The following is a 19,025-nucleotide window of genomic DNA, read 5'->3' as shown; positions in this document are numbered from 1 at the left end:
GAGGTCTCTGTGACCAAGCTTTGTTCTTACTGTAACTTTAACCAACTGCATTTTTATGCAGAGGAAACTGAATTCTTGGAAACAGCCACGCACAAACAAACTGAAAGTGTCTTTTTATTCTCAGGTTTTCAATGGAAACATCTGTCTGCAGCTGATTTTGGAAGTTGCACCGAAGTTACGAGGAACCGCTTCCTCAGCCAAGCCTGCAGATGTCGGTTCACAGAGACGAGCCGGGGGCCGGTTCTGAAAATAAAGCGCAACAGTCAAACATCAGGACGCCTCGAGTTCACGTGACACTTCTCTTTATCCCCCCCCCCCCCGGTACGAGAGCCCTCGCTGGCAGCTTGGCAGAGGCCGCTCCCTCACGCGAAGCGGCGGAGTGCAGGGGCCCGGGCCCCAGACAGGAGCCCAAGCTGGTCTCAGCCTCCCAACATGTTGAGCTGGCCCGCCTTGGGCACAGCCAAATGGTTCTGCAGCTGCCCCTTTGTCCCCCTTCCTTAAGTAAACAAAGGACAGAAACAAATTAATGACCTACATTCACAGCAAACCTCGCACGGCCTCCTCGCGCTCACAGAGAGAGAGCAGTTGTCTACAAGCAGATGTTCACTTACAACACTGCAGATTGCAATTAATGATCAGCAGGCAGCGCGTGACCAAAGGATAGAGCTGCTGTTTTTTCTGCAGCAGTTATCACAATGTCTGTCTGAAGTGACGACTGAAATCAGCACCGAGGGCAGGTACTTCAGAATCATGGACCATGTACACAGTGTGGACGGTTTGAAACGTGTAAAACATGTTTAATGAAAAGATAAAATACATATCAAGTAATGCAAACATCCAAAATGTATAATAAACCTCATCCAGTCAAATAAACTGAAAGTTATTGGTTTGAGATATTCGCAAAAAACGCTGCCTGGAAAATGGACACGGAACTGAAGTCTTTTTAAGTTTCTTAAACCAATAAGTTATTTATCAGACAGAGGACAATGTCATCAAGATTAGTTGTGAGCTTATCGCGTGAGTGTACGTTGGGGGCTTACAGCAGAGACCATCTGGGGCCTAATGAGCGCTGCTCCTTGGCCTCCGAGTGCAGGGGCCTTTAATGCATCTGTAAGAGCAGGTTTACTGAGCAGCAAGACATTAGCTAAAGCTGATTTCTTTACTGGAAAACTGGGCTTGAGGAGCTTTGGAGGGTGTGAGGGTGTGTGTGTGTGTGTGTGTGTGTGTGTGTGTGTGTGTGTGTGTGTGTGTGTGTGTGGCTGGCGGTTTGGATCCCAACAAGCTGCTGCACATTTTCTGCTGCAGCTGATATAGCAGTTGTGCGGGCATGCAAAAGAATACAGTGACACGACACACACGCATACTGCAAGTGTGAAGGCCATCAGCACGGCTCGCTGTTCAGCTCGTCACGTGCACGAATACATGCACACTCTCAACTTCCACCCACATCTCCAGTCAGTGAGGGACGGGAGGCTCTGGCCTTTCAGCAACCTGTGTGTGTGTGTGTGTGTGTGTTCAAGACAAGTTTACACGAAAACTTACATTTGAATATTCAGTCGTTATTCTAATAGTAGTAAAGAAACTGAGAGAGGAAAAGCCGAAACAGAATTTCACACGTGAGATTGAATTTTCAAGATTCTTATAATTTATTGCAGTTTGCACACAATTTTAAAAATGTCAACAACAGCACACCAAAAAATTACAAAACTAAACACAATTAGAATTCACTCCCCTTGAGAAAAAAACAAACGAAAAAAATTAAATAAATCAACCCAACTATGATTGTCAAAGCTAAAAATGACTAAATCTGAAAAAGAAACGTAAAAGAAAAGATTTTTTCTTTTTAATCTCAAGGGAGAGCAAATACATCTCAATCAAAATCTGCTTGTTCCCCCCCCGCCCCCCCGACAGTGATTGTCCTTTTTCAAAACAAACTCGTCGTTTCACGCCCCCCCCCCCCCCCACGCCCCCCCTCCTCCCTCCCCATCTGTCGTTCCATAACCTGTCTATGACATTTGAACATTTCATTTTTATACCTTACTTTAAAAAAAACTCCCCCCCCCAACCCACCCTCCCTCCCCTGTTTTCAAGTAAGCACAGCAAAAGAAGGAGATGTCTCATCAGGGTGGTTACTTCATAGCATCGTGAGCCGTTGACAACACTACCACAAACTCCACCCTCCACTCACACATTAATTTAAATAAAATAAAATAAAAATTAGCCCGGACTACAGCAGTTTAAGGCGGTCAAGTACAACCAGAGGAACAGAACGGAACGAGAGAAAAAAATAAATAAAACAGCAGTAATGATGAAAACAACAGCAGGATGGAGTGAGCCCATATGCAGAGACGCTGCCAGTGAAGAAATAATTTTTCATGGGAAAAATTAAAAAAGATGAGACAATGCGGCTAAAACTGCCGCAATGTCACCCACACTGTTGCACTGGCAAAGCCTGTAGGTGCCACCAGATGACGGGGCGGCACATACAGCCACCGCATGCACACCAGTGGGGGCATGTACACACACACACACACCCACACACGTCTGAGTGAGGGGAAATGCGGAGCCTTCGCTTTTCAGCATCTCTACGTTGAATGGGTTTGGATTGTATCAACGCTTGACCATTACTCTGAAAAAACAAATTTGAGGTTTAAAAGTAAAAGTAAAAAATTAAACCGATGTAGCCCCAACCCAAACACAACATCCACGTACAAAACAAAAAATTCAGATCACACGATCAAAATATGATAAGACATCATTTTCTGACAAATTCAAAAAAATTCCTTGAATTTATACGTTAACTATTTCTCAATGCTCTACAGTATCAAATACTTCCATAGCGTCAGAAATTGGTTTTTTTATTTTAATAAAGGCATCTTTTCAGCAAAAAAATCTGAATTTATGTCTTTTAGCCTAAAAAGGTGCATTCAGGCATGCCATATCTCTCCCGTCTCTCTCAAAGTCAGGACCATGTTTGAAGTGGAAAAACACACACACGCACACACACACACAAACATCTGATCACATTCACGCCGCACCGCGCTGAGCCGAGCGAGTTACTGTACAGAATCAGCACAGCTCAGCACAGCTCAGCTCGACGCCACACTATAGTGTGACAAAGATATCTGACCCTTCAACTTTCAGGTTCATCCTCTCTGCTTCCTGTCTCTCTCTCTCTCTCTCTCTCGCTCCGCATCCTTCACACTGTAGCCACCTCAGAGCCACAAACCTGCACTCAGACCTGAAGTAAGTGCCCAGCGAGACGATAAAACCGAGAAACTGCTATGACGGCATCTTGAGCTGGAGAGGACGGAGAGACGGAAAACCAACATGCAGCGATGGAGAAATGTATCGCCTGAGGAGGAGGAGAAGGAGCGGGAGGAGGAGGAGGAAGTGCTGGGTGGACGCAGATCGTCAGTAGGTTAAATTGACTGGTAATAACCGAGTCACATGCTCATAATCACACATACACACACGCACACACACACACACACACAGCAGAGAGATCAGTGCATATAGACACAGGCTTCAAATGCTTCATCGTTTCGCTTCAACATCCGAGGGTAACACATTCGGTAACATTCTTCTAGGAGCCCAGCGACAGACCTACAACGAGTAGAAAAACCCAACTTTTCACTGTCAAAGAGTGTAACGTTCACACATTTCCCCCCGATGCAAAAACCACAACTTAAAAGGTTTAAGACAAAATCAAATTTTCATGCATTTTTTTTTCCAGAATAATATTCAGATTTTTCAACAGACCGCACCCTGGAGTAGTATTCACAAAGAAAAGTAAAAAGAAAAGCCCGTTGTCAAATATTTGATCAATTACAATGTGTACAGTAATACAGCAAATTCACATTTTATTTTAAAGTATACAGGTTTGGACGTCATGCAACAACAGCAGGTCCCATTACAAAAAAAGTAACAAAATAATAATAATAATCATTAATTTAAAAAATGGTAAAGGATTTAAGTTTTTAAAATTATAGCAGAACAATATACAACAACCTTAAATTAAATTACTTTTTTCCAACAAGAGATGTTTTAAAGACTGCCAGCTAGATTTAAGAAACAAAATCTATTAATAACAATAATAATATTAATAATAATAATAATTTTAAAGGTCTTTTTCATTTTTAGAAAATACTTCAAATTGATTAAAAGTGAAAAAAGGAGGCTGTGCATTGCATGAGTGCCATCAGTCTGTCAGTCAGTCAGCTTCCCCCTGAACACACGACACCAAAGAGCTTAACGAGAGAAGCGGGGAGCGCTTCGCCAACGACACCTCCATGCCAGTAGAAAATAAAATTAATACACACAAAACTCACTCATACACACTCACGCACATCAGGTGAATTTTTTGCCAGAGTAGTGCGGGACTGCGCGCACACACAGACACACACACACGCACACATTTCTTCAAACTGTGTGTGCGGTGGTATCGACTTGTGGCGATCACAGTACCCGTTTAGTGTATTGTAATGCTTTTTCACTTCAGTGTGTTCGACCTGAACTCCTGCAGTGGTGTTTGCTGTCTGTGGGACTGGGACCGATACGCTGGCCAGCGTCGGAGTGTTGTTTCTGAGATGAAACACAAACAGAGTGAAAACTCTTCAAAAAAATAAAGGCAAGACATTCTCACTGGGACCCATGTCCTTAGACGCAATGAAAACCACCAAACGGAACTTACGCCAAATAAAAATAAGAGTTCAGAATAAAATAGAATAAAAAAAATCAGTAGTAACATTTTCATGTGCTATTAAAGTGCAATTGAATGAGATTTTGCGACACACAAGAACATGACTCACTTAAACCCCGAACATCAAACTTCTCTTCACCTCCCCATGGCTCTCTGCCTTTCTCACTCTGCTCTTTCTTTCCCTTTATCAAACCCAGCAGTCTGTTCTACTTCCACAGTTCCTGGGAGCTGTCCTCAATCGCCCAATCCCTGACATTGGGCAGTGCCAGCGGTTCACTCTTTACTGACAACGAGTTGACCAGTTCACAATGGAACTTGCGGATGTGTCGGTAGAGGTCCCCGGACTGCGTGAAGCGCCGCTCGCACCACTTGCAAGCATGCGGCTTCTCACGCGTGTGCACCACTGCGTGGCGGCTGAGGTTGTGTGAGTACTGGAAGCTCTTGCCGCAGGTGGTGCAGGTGTAGGGTTTCTCACCAGAGTGTGTCCGCTCGTGGCGCTTCAGCGTGTACATGCAGGAGAAGGTCTTGCTGCAGATGGTGCAGGTGGGCACGTTGACGTCTCCGGCGGGCTTGGCGCGGATGCCCTCCTGCTCCCTGAAGTGGGAGCTGAGGTGAAGCTGGAGGATGTGCGGGGAGGGGAAAACCTTGTTACACAGCGGGCACATGAAGATCTGGGTGTGTTGAGCTGACAGCATGTTGGAGACGTAGGGCAGCAGGGCACTATCCATGCTGGCCACCTCGGCCTGGGCGCGCTCGTTTTCACCTCCCAGTAGGTCCTCGTCATCTGCTGTGGTTGGAGGCTTCTCATCTCGCTCCAGCTCAGAGGCCAGAGAGGCCTCTCGCAGAGCGGACAGGTGCGCTTCCAGGCCAAGCCGCCGCTGGACTGACAGAGGCCCTCCGACCCCGTGGTGGGTTAGGCCCCCGTTGGCGCTGGGAACTGTTGCCTTGGTGATGCCGCTGTGCTCCATTTCATAGTCCCCACCTCCTAGTTCCTCTTCCTCGTCTGAAGCCACGCCCCTCTCTACCTTCACCCTCACAGCCAATGGGCTTTGGATGCTGTCTGGTGTGGCTGCACTGCTGAAATAGGATTGGTGGTGGTTACTGTGGTTGCTACTGGGGATAGGCTTCACTGACAGGTCCAGGACACAGTCAGCCACATCATTTGAGACCCTCCTGCCCCTGTGCGCTCCACGAGAGCTGACAGAGCGGTGCGACCTCTGGGAGAGGGATCCAGTGGAGCTGGAGGGGCTTCCGGCCGGAGAGAGCAGCTTTCCTCTCTCCCGAAGACTTTCCCCAGCCTGTGTCACAGCCTCACTGTGACCTGGGCTGGTTGTAGCCAAGGCCGGTGTCGCTGATCTGTCCGCAGACGGCAGCCTCAGCCACAGCGGTGCACTCTCTGCCTTTGCTTCCTCCTCCTCATCACTGTGCAGCAGGTCGGCAGTTGCAGGCCGGCCGGTAGAACCGTCTGATAGACTGTCTGCCTTATCAGAGCAGCTGGACCCACCGTCCTCCTCTCTGCGCGTGCTGTCCGCCTCCGTCGTGGCCTTCTGCTTCAAACGTTTCTTACACACCTTCACAATGTCATACATGTGTAAGTAGCTGGCCGCTGCCAGCACATCCTCCACGGGAAGGTCCTGGAACTGCAGCTTGCCCTCATACATGAACTCCAGGAGCAGGGAAAAGGCCGGGGCTGTGACAATGTCGCTGTTGAGATGCACCACATCTCTCTTGTCCAGCTGGTCCTTGTAGAAGAGGTGAAAGTACATGCTGCAGGAGGCCAACACAGCACGGTGCGCACGGAACTGGACATCGCCCACCAGCACCGTGGAGTCACACAGGAAGCCCTGGTGCCGCTGCTCGCTCAGACACTGGAGTAAATGTCTGCTGTGGTCTGGGAACTCCATCCTGCCGTCCTCATAACCTGCAGCAACACAGAGAAACAGAAGCAGAGTCAGATCTCAGTACATCTCATAAAGGTATCATCGCCATTATGTCTTAAGAATTAAAACTAATCTGAATTAGCAGAAATAAGCAGAAATGTAGACAAAAGCAAAATCTATAAAAGAGGATTTAAACTGAGAGACATTGAAAACAGATTGAAGTAAAATAAAAGAATAGAATAAGGTAAAATAGATAAATAAATAAATGAAGAATGAGATGCTGAAAATAAGCATCAGAAGAAGACACGCAAGCGAAAGAAACACTTCAGGAGGAGGCAAGTGTAACAGATTTTGTTTTTAAAGATATCGAAATAAAAAATAAAAAACTCATATCAAAAATGCTGCAAAGATACAATATATATATTTAAAATTTGACTCACAATCACAACATGAACAGAAATATTTCTGCTCAAATTAAAATACACCACGGAGGTTACTGTAAAGTCAGACACCTATTCCTTCTTACAATTACACAAAATCGTTTTATATTAATTATATTAGCCTTTCATAAATATATAATAAAAACAAGGCAATTAAGAGTAATTAAAGAATAGTGTCTAATTCTGCCTTTACCCAGAGAAAGACTCAGGTAAACCACCAGCGACAGATTCTTCTACTCTGTCTCTCCGTTCTCTCTCTGAATCTCTCTAACTCCTCTGCCTGCACTCCTGGATTGTCGCTGCTCCTACGCTGGTTATTTTTATTAACCCACTTTGGCCTGGCCTGGCACAGCCCTTTTAGGTAACCGGCTTTCAGCTGCACACACTGTCCTCACGTACACAACACACTCACACACACATATACACACCACCAGCCTACCTACCAACCACCTCCACAGGCTAAGTCGAGCAGGAAAACTGCCCAATTGAAATAGCACTGTCGAGAAAGAAAACAGCTTGTCCCTTGTTTAACCTGCGAGCGCCGGCTTTAAGTGTAAGTTTAGACGGAGGAGGAGGAAAAAAAGGACAAAAAAGGACAAAACTTGCTGCTCGTCAGGTGCAGTTAAAAAAAAGTTTGATTAAAAAGAAATTAAAAAAACGAATTCGGCAAGATTTCAGAAGTCGTTAACGAGAATGAAATCTGTAAAATCCCACCTGTTAACCGAGTGGATTTCTCCTGCCTGAGAAAATACATCGGCCCCGCTCGGCACTGTGTTAACCAAAGCAGTTAAATCACCTCATTTAAATGAAGCTACACCAAGAATGTCAGTGTGTGTGAGAGACTGTGTGTGTGTGTGTGTGTGTGTGTGGTGGGGTATGTGTGCGTGTGCTCGCCCTACAGCTCATTCAAACTGCTTTTAATGAGGGGGCTTACGGGGACAAGGGTGTACCACCTCCCACCTCTCCACACCCCCACCCCCTGTCCAGTCAAACTCCTCTTCCACCTCCTCCTTCCACGCACTCACCATCCGTCACTCACACACTACTGTTCCCATCTAAATCTTACAAGAAAAAACCCTACACATCCGCCCCATAGTAGAAACTGCCCTTTTCCTCAACCCCCACCACCCCACCCACCACCCAGAAGAGAAGATTTACAATACAATCACTGTAAGTGCCCTGCTCGTCACAGCATCAATCCTAATCCTTAAAGATGTCTAAAAATAAAGACGGCTGTGGCGGCGAACGGGGAGGGAGCCGTCGGCAGAGGCTCAGGAGGGCAGCCGCCTGTCAACCCGGCCAACCCGGCCCCGGACCGGCCGGCTCAGGCAGGGGTCTGAGAAAGAGAGAGAGACACGGAGGGGCAGTGAGGGAGAGGGTGAGGGAGAGGCTGGGACGGCCGGGGAGGGAGGCTTACCCACATCTGATCCAGCTGACGGGGGCCATATGGCAGCTGCTAGCCAGATAAAGAGATTAAGACTAGGAGGGAGTGCGATTACAGCTGTCTAGCCAATTCAGGCAGCTCAAATCTGCAACTTCTAAATTAGTCTCCTCTACTCCAGCCGACAGGAGGGGAGAAAAGTGGGTAGAGCAGACCGCACATGCTTTCAAGTAATTTAACAGCAAGTGAGAAAAAAACAGGTTGGATGATTAGGATCAAATGACTGCTCATTATATTTTTGGCTTAAAACATTAAATCTGTTGTTATTTTATTTATTTAAAAAAATAAAGTCCTTTAAGCGTCTTTAATCAAATTTAACAAATTGCAAAATGAGTGAAAAATGTTGGATTAATGTTTGTTGAAAAAGCAGCACTTTAAATGAAGATTTCCACTTGATTTATAAAGAGAAAATGAAACTCTGACAGATGTAACTCTGCTTTCAAAATAATGTGTCCCCACGGAAAATGACTGATAAATGTAAATAGCAAACAGAAGACAAAACAACAGCTGAGTTGTAAATGCAGCTCTCCAGACTCCAAACTCAAAAGAAACACAGCGGACTGGTAGACCCGGACAGCAATTACCCCTCAGACAGGCAGCACCAACACAAGTTCACTACTGAGGCACTCACCAGCAGTTTCACGCAGCGCTCACACAGCTCTGACACACCGGAGATCCCCACAACAACACAAAATAACTACTCCACTACCCCGGACTCTACTCCAAGCACTGGGTCTCATACACACTCATGCACACACACACACACAAAACGATACCTGCAGCAGAATGCATCAACTTGATTAACTCCACTGTAGCAGAATAGCTGGGCTCTCTGGCTGGCTGGCTGGGAATGGCTGTGTCTGTCTCTGTCTCTCTCTCTCCTCTCTCTCTCTCTCTCTTTCTTCCTTGCTCTTTCTCTTCCTCGCTCGCACTCTCTGAATCAATGAGTGGGTAGAAGAGAAGAAGAAGAGGGAGGCTGGCAAAAAAAAAAAAAACCACGCTGTTCAAACTGCGAGGGACAGATGCAAAGTGGAGGAGATGTTGGAGGGGGAACGAGATACCACCTCCCTCCTCCTCCTAACTGATCGGCAGCCACAAACACACACACACACACACAAGCACACACACACACACATGCACAGAGCACTAACTCTCCCAGGCTGCCGCTGAGACTCACAATAAAGGACTGGGGAGGGGTGGAGGCGGTGGAGGGATGGAGGAGGAGGAGGAGGGGGAGGAGGTGGGGTGGATGGCAGCCTGTCAGCTGCTCTGACATCATCCTCAGATGGAGATGCTACCTCCAGCTGTGCTCTTTCTACAGCCATATGCTGCCTCCTCTACACTCCTGCCACCAGACTCCTCTTTCATTCTACCAACACCACGCAACTTAGTCTCTTTCTCCCCCATTCTCTCTCTCTGTGGAAAAAAAAAACACACACATGGATCTACTAAATGCACTGGGATGCTTTTTTGTTGAGAGGAGAGGGGGGGGGGGGGGGGGGGGGGGGAGACACAGGAGAGTTTGACTGTGGAGGAGAGGGGAAATGTGTAAAATACAAACACAGGTTGTGGATTAAAAAAAAACTTTGTGCGGTCTCCGTTGTGAGATGTTGGAAAGCCTCCTTCCTTCCTGTCTTTCTCTCCAACTCCAGTAGAACCAGAAACAAAAGGCCAACACAGCACATTTCCAATGGACAGACAAACGCAGCTGATATTGTTTTCCACTTGTTTACGGTTCACCGCCGCTGCCTCTTCTTGTAACCCATTCATTCATTCGTCCTTTTACTCATCCATTCATCCATCCATCCATCCACCCACCCCCCCACCCCCACCTCTTCTTTTTTGCTCAGATCCTTCGGACAAGTGACAGGAACAAAAAAATGAAATGCGGAAACAATGGGAGCGAGTCATAAAGAGGGAAACTAATGAGAGCACATCCTAAACAAAACAGGCCAAAACACGCCGCTAATAAGCCGCAGAGAAACTTATCACAGCGGCGGTGATAATTATCTTTCGTCTGTAATGGAAGTGCGCACGTTTCAGCATTTGAAACTACATTTAATTATTGTGTCCGAATAAAGTTTAAAACATCCAAAACAGCACGAGGGTGTTAAATTATTATAAGAAAATAAGTATGTCTTAACCTGGGATCGTTTTTTATGAGAACATTAAAGTGGAGTGTGCAACATTTTTCAAAAGTTAATTACGTACATGTCCTGGTAATAAAAAAGCAGGAGTGTTGCTCAAATTCGCGCGAGCGCTTCGCTTCGCTTCCAACTTTCGCAATCTTTAATGAGCTTAAAGTAAAAAATTAACCCTGCTCCCAAAAGTCGGACACGTCAAAAACGATCCCGACGTCAACTTCTCACTTCTTCTCGGGGAGTTTCACTTTGCACCGTGACAGCGTCGCTCGGTCCACCGGCGGGATCGTGAAGTTACAAAGCAGCTGACAATGAATACCTGTTAACTCCTCCACCATCAACAATGGCTGTGTTTGTGTGTGTGTGTGTGTGTGTGTGTTCGAGAGCTTTTTCTGGGGGGGGACCGAGGAGGAAATGAGCGTAAAAGTCAAAGTAACCGTTTCTGCTGCTGCTGCTGCTGTGACGAACCAACAACACAAGAGGACGTGTAATAAGCCATTTGTGACCAGGAGACACAACAAACACACACACACACACACACTCACACACGGTGACCCACGCAGCTAGCTATAGCGCGACCGTTGCTAACAAAAGTAACGCGAACAGGCGACAATATCGGGCTATTTAACAGTTGTTGCGAAGGCCCCGGTGCTATGACAACAGCTGCTAAAACACCGCAGCTAACATGGCAACTATTCGTGCGTGGAGACAACACGGTCATGCTAAGGGAGGTTTAGCCACTTTTCACCCCCCCCTCCTCCTCCGTAACCCTCCCTCCCTCCCGGAGCCTGCTTCGAGCGGACTCCGGTGTTGGAGGCAGCACTCACAGACAACACGGTCCGACGTCTTCCCCCGGCTTCCTTGCGTCCGGTCCAGCCTCCGCGTTCCCCCGCCGCCGGTGTGTCCGTCCAGCCGGAGACCAAACTAGATTGACTTTGGACTAATTTCCATAACAGGGCTGAAGGAGGCGAGGCGAGGAGGAGAGGAGGAGCGGGCGAGCTGAGGGGGGGGGGACGAGGGGAGTCGGAGCACTCTGCGGCGGCCAGATGTTTCCGAGCTGTTGCTGCTGCTCAACTCGGGCTGGGAGAGGAGTTGAGTGGCACCGCGCGGAAGCCAATGGTGCTGCCGGCGAGGAGGGAGGAAAGTGACGGCGAACTGGAAGCGGCCCTCCTCACAGAGAGAGAGAGGAGGGGAGGGGGGTGGGAGGAGGAGGAGGAGGAGAAGAGGAGGAGGAGGGGGGAGTCTTCTTCTCTCCGTCGGCGAAGGTTGACAACAACAACAGCAGCAGCAGGAGCAGGAGGAGCAGCAGCGGCGGAGCTCACACACACACACACACACACAGTCAGGAGGAGGAGGAGAAGAAGAAGGAGAAGAAGAAGAAGAAGAAACTGGGCCAAACCAACTGGTTCCGCGAGGTGGACTGGCGCAGCGAGAGCGCCGCGGTGCCGCCTGGGTACTGTAGTCCAGCCGGGGGAGCAGGCGAGGGGGGAAGGGGGGAAGGGGGGCGGGGCTTGTGTGAGCAGGTGCAACCACCTTGACAGGAAGAAGAGAACACGTTGTTTCACAGGAGGACGGAGAGGAACCCAGAGTTTAAAGGGCTAGTTCACCTGGAAATGAAATCCCCCCCCCCCCTCCATCTACCACTGTGCAGATGGGGGGGGGGGGGGGTTGAGTCCAGAAAACACTTCAAGAGTTTCAGGAGTAATTCGGCGTCGCAGCCAAATCCAATACAATTGAAGTAAATGGTGACTGATTCTTCAAATGTAAAAAGACAACACATAAATAACCTCCATACTGTTCCTGTGGTGTCATCAAGTGTCCGTGAGCCCCGACATTCAAAGTGGACTTGAAACTGCGAATATAACAGAATAGTTTATGTCATGAAACATAATTAAAGACTGAGTGGAAAAAATAAATAAATATCCTGGATCCTGTTAATACACACCTGCAACCAAATGTAGCAGATTGTTCTCAGACCCACGCTGAATCCCTGCAACACGATTCTGTGGAAATGGTTTTAACAGTTATTGGTAATTCAGCAAACAAACAAAAACAGCAAATAGTGAAAATCTAACCTCCTTAGTGGAGGTAATACCATTTAAACCACCAGCAGGTGACTAAGTGTTCAATTAACACTGATAAACCTCTTCATTAATGTAAAACTGTCTTTTCTCACGAATGTTGTAAATATAGGTTTTTTTCTTGATGTGCTTTGTGACACCATAATTGCTTATTAATGGTTTACCAACATGAATAGCTACATAATTACTGAATAGAAACACACAAAAATATTAATTAACAAGGTACAAGGTACGAGGTGAATTAAAACAGGTTTTTACAATCAATATTTCACATTTACAGTTTTGTTCTTTCTGCAATTGAACTACTTTAAATTCTGCACGTGCACAAACACTGATTCAAACTCCATTTATAAGTTAAGCATGTAAAATACTCGAGCTTGTGCTCTAACAAGTCATAAAAGTTAAGTGCTGTAAAAGCAGCTCTTTTCCAGAAGATAAGTGGTCAAACAGTCCATTGGAGAGGTCTCACTAATGACTTAAAGAGTTAATTAGAATCAGTCGAGCACGAACCTCCACCAAGGTCCAACAGTCTCCTTAAATTCAATCAAGCCGCCCCAAATTGCTCACACTCATAAATATCATTCCCCTAAATATGCCGGATTTTTTTTTTTCATCTATACCCATGAATTATTCCCTGATTAAACCAATGACAAAAAGCCCTATGCCACAATGTTAAAGAGAGAGATATCCTTCTCAATCCTGGATCTGGCACTTTGTTTGAAATCTGTACCAACATGTTATGTGTTCCATCACATTTCGTGGGAATTGAGTAGTTTAACAAACAAACCAACGGCCAGAGGTGAAAACGTGTCGTGCCACAACCTGGCAACCCATGATTGGTAACAACTTCTTGAATTTGATTATTTTTCTTTTCTTTTTCTTGTCAGGACAAAACATGCAAGACACTTGGGGTCAACTAAGTTATGAGTTCTATTATTTTTTACATCTTATAGATTCAATTATTGATGAGAAAATGTGAGAAAACCCTGCAGGCACACTGAGGATAACCTTCCTTTTGCCTCGCTACACGTCTCAATAGTGTCACTTTGAGCACTGAGTATACTTTATATGCATGGCTGCCTTCAGTTTGTGATGCGCTGTCAGTTTCTCAGTCTCAGCTCTACAAGTGGAAAGGACAAATCCTCTGTGACGACGTCTGTGGATGCAGCGAAAGTGCAGTCGAAGGAAACGTGCCTGTTTTGTCAAAGTAGAGGAAGACACGTTGATTTACTGCAGCTTAAGATGATTTGCCAGCATAAACAAATCTCTAAAGTTCCCACAGTGAGTTGAGGAGGCTTCTTATGAATGAAACAGGTTCCTGTACCCACTGAGAGTCTGACTGGCACTTTTCTAGCAGAGATGAAATGAGTCAGTCCCCCTAAATTCAACAAGGTGCACCAAATTCCACACACTCATGGAAACCAGTTCCCTAAAAATGGCTGTTTTTTTCATCAAGATCCAAGAATGAATCCCTGGGAAAATGGGGAAAACTTTGAGAAACTACAATCTCGCAATGTTAAAGAAAGACAAATCCGCCCGATCCGCCCTCTGAAAACAAACAAACAAACTGCCAGGGGTGAGAGCATTACCTCCTTGGCGGAGGTGATAAACAGGTTGTTAAATGTATTCACAGCATACTGCTCCGAACCCTTCACTGCCAAACGAATCTCAAAAAAAATCTGATCATGCTGTTGTCTTCACAGTTTATCTACAGCTTCATGTGAGATCGTATTTTTCTCATACATCTGCTTGTGGTTGATTTGAATACGTATTTGATGAAGAATGTGATTTGCAGAGCAGCAGAGCAGCAGAGCAGCAGAGCTGGAGACCTTTAGGTTGTAAATTTCCTACGTGACTTCCAAGAGAAGACAACGGCAAATCTAGGACACAAAGCAACCTCAGCAGCAGTTTCTCTTTGTCCAGAGAAAAAAAAAGAATAGGCAGCTTGTTTCACCATTTTCAGGAAAGACACGTTCAAGAGCTCAAACCACGGCACACTATAATTGAAGGGGTCCCAGAAACACATGAACATCAAGTTAATTGAAAGTAAATTATTCGTAGGGGGGAGGTGGTCAGAAAATACATAAATCATTTATTCAAATTAAACTACCTTCACTCCTAAAATAATTTCTAAGAATTTAAAATGATTCCTCTCAGATGTGGGTCACTGGGACAAAAACCTTTATCAAACGTCTGTCATGGGAGCCTTGACATGAAAAAAAACAAAAAAAGTTGGGCCGCTCTGGTTGCCTGACTGAGTCTGTGGGCCTATTTGCATCCCGTAAACCTGTCCCAGTAAACTAATTGGCGTTACTAATAGGTGGCTGGATGAACTGTAGCCCTGTATGGTAATGAATTCACACGATCCGGTGTCATAGCTGAAGGACTTGTTAAAATGCAAATGAATGATGACCCTGTTATGTGTCTATCAATTTAGGCATCCGCGTTATTAGCGCATTACAATGAGTCCCTTGTTCATGCACGAAAATACAATTAGGCCCACAGGCAGGAACGGTTCCACAGAACAGAAAATTGGATTTAAGGACAGGCTTTCAGAACTACTAGCTAATTTCAGCAATAAATATAAAGCGGCCACAACCACTTTGAGGGTAATTGTAGATCTCCCTGAATATAAAGCTCTTTTTTTGGATTGATTTTCTTTCGTTGTGCACGTCGATGTGATGTGAGGAAGACTGGGCAGCTGCAATGTGCAGGATAATGTAAAGAGAAAGATGCATCTCTGATAGCCATGTATGTACAGTATGTATTATTGAATGTGTCTGTGAATGCCACAAGAGACCACTATGCAATTTTCTAAACTTCTTCCACTGCTCCTGTGTTGCCCCTCTCTGATCCACATATTGTTCTGCCACTGACAGAAACCAGAATGCAGCCCGCTGTGTGTGTGTGTGCATGTGTTTGTGTGTGTCTGTGAGCGTGTGTGTGTGTGTGTGTGAGGCAAAAAAAGCGGAGCCAGATGTTTGAAATTACATGTACCACTATTTCATCCTCCTTAAAGCAGGGAAAACCAAAGACAAAGCAGAAGGCAGCCAGATAAAAAACAGACAAAAACACAAAAACAGAGACCGATATGCAAAGCAGAGCTTGTGCTCATGCGGCCGCAGTAAAAGACAACAAGTTCCTGTTTAGTTTGAGTTCTGAGAGGAAATCAAATGCACTCATCCCCAAACACTCTTATGTAGGAACCGGTCAAACGCAGATAAAATGATGACGCCTGCACCTTCAGCTGTTCGTTTTCCTTTAAATATGGAAACAATACAGGGTTTGTGTTGTTCTGGTGCAAACAAGAGCTCTGACTTCAGCTGATTTTCTCCTTCACACCTCTGGAGGTCGCTGTAGATCCCATCTTTCACACCCTCAATTCTCTTTTTATTCAATGAAAATATTGAGGCGTGATATTTTAATTAAAAATATGTTGTCAAGACATCTAAATAGAGTGAAATACTTAATACATACAATAACATAATTAAAAGTAAGAGATGTTAAGTATATAGAGGGAAACAATTAGTGAAAGATCATTCAAAAATGATATGTGAATATTTATATTTTTTACATAATTTCTTCACCTGGTTAATTTAGAATAAGTGTTGCCTTAAGGGCCACAATTACATTATTTTCCGTTTAATCACTGTAATTGTTCTGCCTTTTTCCCACACAAAAGTGTATAATACTGCTTTTTATTTCCGCTCGCCCTGAAGCAAAGAAAAATCATTTTGTGAGTCTGGCAGAAGAAGCGATTCTGTGAGAAAACCTCTGGCCATCCTTGAGACATTACAACTGTACATGCTTCACAGGCTCTGCCTTCCCTTCTCTGGCATTAATTACATTTGCCTCGTCAACGGGTTTATATATTAAAAGGTGTTTAACACAGACAGCTGTGAGAGAGCGACTCTTCAGCACCTCTGAAAAGGGATTTCTGATGATGATCCTATTTTTCAGGCATATATGGTTGTCTCAGAGTGATTCACCAGGGATTTATAAATGTGTTGAGAATACATTAAATAAAACATTTTAAAAAACACAGTGTTTTCGTTTGACGTTAAACATCTTTCCTTTTTTTTTGTTGCTATGTGCACAGATATACCGTTCCATCTTCTGCCTTCTTACCAGGAATCTGACTGTGAAGTCCCTGGTCAATTTGAGGAATCAACACGTTTAATTTACCCTCATTGTGAGTCACTCTGAATGAGTAAGAGAGGCATTTTCCTGAAAAGTGAAAATGTTAATATGCAGCTATGTCCTGTCTGGTAAATTGTTTAGCTGGGCTTCAAAGCAGCAGGGAGCCAAAATAATGAAATAAAGCCGTGAAAAAAAGCAGCTCACGGGGGCAACAGAGAGCGAAGCATCCCAGATCATTATCTCACTTCTTTTTGAGGATTTCAGGGATGATTCTGGTTGATTTGAGAACAGAACAAAAAGTCAGTTGGTTGTTTTCAATTAGTGGGCTTAAAAAAAGGGAGATTCTCCAGTCCAGGTGTGGGCAAATCACCAGTCCTTCTCTCTCTGCTTGTAGACCCGTGGTGGTTTGAGCTGGGTTCACATCCTGGCCATCCATTCATTCATTCAAGAGCCTTGAAAACCTGCAGCTCTCCTCCACAGAGTGTCCCACAGCTTCCCTCATCATTGCCTGTAATGGAGGCATGCAAGAGGGGAGACACTCTGGGAGACACTGGCTGGCTGACAGAGGAAGAGGAAGAGAAGATGAGGAGGGAGGGGGCAGACAGATGTTTGAATCTCAGCCCCGGGGCTGATGAGATTAATCCATCCTCCAAGGCACAGACAGAAACAGAGAGCGAGATAGAGAGATGGAAGCCACGAATATTAGTTGGCTCTTTCCTCTCTGCATCCCAGACATCCTGATGCTCCTTTTTTCTATTTTTTATTTTGCCAAGGTTAGCAGCAAACCTATGATAAATCTGTTAGAAATGTGAGAGAAGAAATTATCAGCTTGGAAGAGACTCAATCTGTTGCAGGTGAAATAACAGGAATCGCACATGCACACATCTGTCCTTGACCACACATTTATAGTGTGTGTGTGCAGTAACAATGAGGAGATGTTTATTACCTCCGCCAAGGAGGTTATGTTTTCATCTGTATTTGTTTGTTTGATTGATTGTTGGCAGGATTACACAAAAAACTACTGGACGGATTACCATGAAACTTGGCATTTTCATTTTCATTAACAATGCTAGATAGGGTGTTCAGCAATTTGATGCAGACATAATAAGGGGACTCTTGGGCCGTGGTGGAGGTAGATACTCTCTAAGTCCCCCTCTAGTTTTCTGATAAGACATTGCAATAATCAAACCGTGAACATTTTGGTTTCATCCAAGGAATTGAAGATAAAGATTTTCACGATTTCCTATTCTGTGACTCTCTATGCTAGGGAGTTCTTTTATGGCCCCATGAGATCTGTCATGCTTCATTTTTTACAAAGTTTGATTTTATGAATCAAAGATCAAACTGACAACACCAAAGTGGAACTGGAAAAATCCTTCCTGCAGGATTTTTCTCTTTAAAAAAACTGGGCTTACTTCACACAACTTTGTGGCATCAAAAGGATTCAAAGGGATGAAAATGATGGCCATTAAAATATATTGGAATACAATATACACTGTATTGCATTCCAATAAAATTAACTGACCGAGAGACTATCAGACAGTCCCACCACAACACAAACTTTATGTCTGTCGGAACCTCCAAGATGTATGGAAGCAACTTTATTCTTTTTAGCTGACGTCAGTGTGAAGTCTGTCCATATACTTTAATGATCTGATCATCTGGCCCAGTGCGGCTGCTGTTGTAGGCGGACTGGAATGCAGCCATTTGACTGAGTGTAAAATATTCATGAACTATCAATGGTAGCCCATCTGACTGGCTGGGGAACAGCTGCTGGGTCTCTGTGCCTCTAGAGGTGCAGCATCTGTCCATTTGAGGAAAGTGAATATATGTTTGTGTGAGTGCATGCTCGGGTTTATGTGTGTGTTTCTCTGTGTCTCAGTCTCCTTGTGTGTGTGTCCATGTCTCAGGGGGACCAGACATCAGGAGAAACAACTGTGTATTTAACTTGCTTTACTCCAGATGGCTGAGGATCATTTTAGAAACGATCAAAAAAGTGAGCCTCAGTTTTATCAGGATCTGTGCCTGTCAATCAAAAATCAGTCAGTCACACAAACACACACACACAAGCAGGGAGAGTGGCTTTGCTGCAGTTGGTGCTGTGTGTGTGTGGGGGGGGGGGGGTTGTGTGTGTGTGTGTGAGATGTGTTAAAGAGAATGTGTCTTTTGTATATCTGAAGTCTCTGCTATTCTATATGTA

General features: G+C 45.1%; 2 protein-coding genes across 12 annotated transcripts in view; both read right to left on the bottom strand.

Annotated features, from left to right (window-relative positions):
- Positions 1–1,622: 1,622 nt before the first annotated feature.
- zbtb18 (zinc finger and BTB domain containing 18) lies at positions 1,623–11,720 on the bottom strand. Of its 6 annotated transcripts, XR_004616218.1 has the most exons (3): positions 7,737–7,990; positions 4,812–6,623; positions 1,623–4,584 (listed from the first exon to the last, which is right to left on the bottom strand). XR_004616218.1 is itself a non-coding variant. In XM_034608174.1 (2 exons), the coding sequence occupies exon 2, from the start codon at positions 6,604–6,606 to the stop codon at positions 4,909–4,911; it is 1,698 nt and encodes a 565-aa protein (XP_034464065.1). In that variant the 5' UTR covers positions 6,607–6,623; positions 11,432–11,720; the 3' UTR covers positions 1,623–4,908. The 6 variants fall into 6 exon arrangements, 5 of the variants coding, with proteins under 5 accessions (XP_034464065.1, XP_034464064.1, XP_034464067.1 ...); XM_034608174.1 differs by lacking the exon at positions 7,737–7,990 and adding an exon at positions 11,432–11,720 and having other exon boundaries at positions 1,623–6,623; XM_034608173.1 differs by lacking the exon at positions 7,737–7,990 and adding an exon at positions 9,240–9,608 and having other exon boundaries at positions 1,623–6,623.
- The window catches only part of LOC117775234 (leucine-rich repeat extensin-like protein 5), a 21,707-nt gene continuing 14,178 nt past the window's right edge, over positions 11,497–19,025 (bottom strand). For 3 of the 6 annotated variants that reach the window (XM_034608187.1, XM_034608186.1, XM_034608188.1), the window contains exon 5: positions 11,497–12,137. In XM_034608187.1, coding sequence (XP_034464078.1) covers positions 11,529–12,137 — 609 coding nt within the window. In that variant the 3' untranslated portion in view covers positions 11,497–11,528. Of the gene's footprint in view, positions 12,138–12,549; positions 12,608–19,025 lie in introns of all 6 variants that reach the window. The other 3 variants (XM_034608190.1, XM_034608191.1, XM_034608193.1) reach the window with 3 other exon arrangements.

Source organism: Hippoglossus hippoglossus, chromosome 15 (genome assembly GCF_009819705.1).
Source record: "Hippoglossus hippoglossus isolate fHipHip1 chromosome 15, fHipHip1.pri, whole genome shotgun sequence".
NCBI classification, from domain to species: Eukaryota; Metazoa; Chordata; class Actinopteri; order Pleuronectiformes; family Pleuronectidae; genus Hippoglossus; species Hippoglossus hippoglossus.
The sequence above is the reverse complement of the archived record's forward strand: the minus strand, read 5'-3'. Positions and strand labels throughout refer to the sequence as shown.

Bases quoted from the DNA above. Each gene is read 5' to 3' on its own strand.
- zbtb18 (XM_034608172.1), bottom strand. From the start codon at position 7,776: ATGTATTTTCTCAGGCAGGAGAAATCCACTCGGTTAACAG. The intron at 6,624-7,736 runs GTGGGATTTTAC...GTGTTGCTGCAG, and splicing joins GAAATCCACTCGGTTAACAG to GTTATGAGGACGGCAGGATG.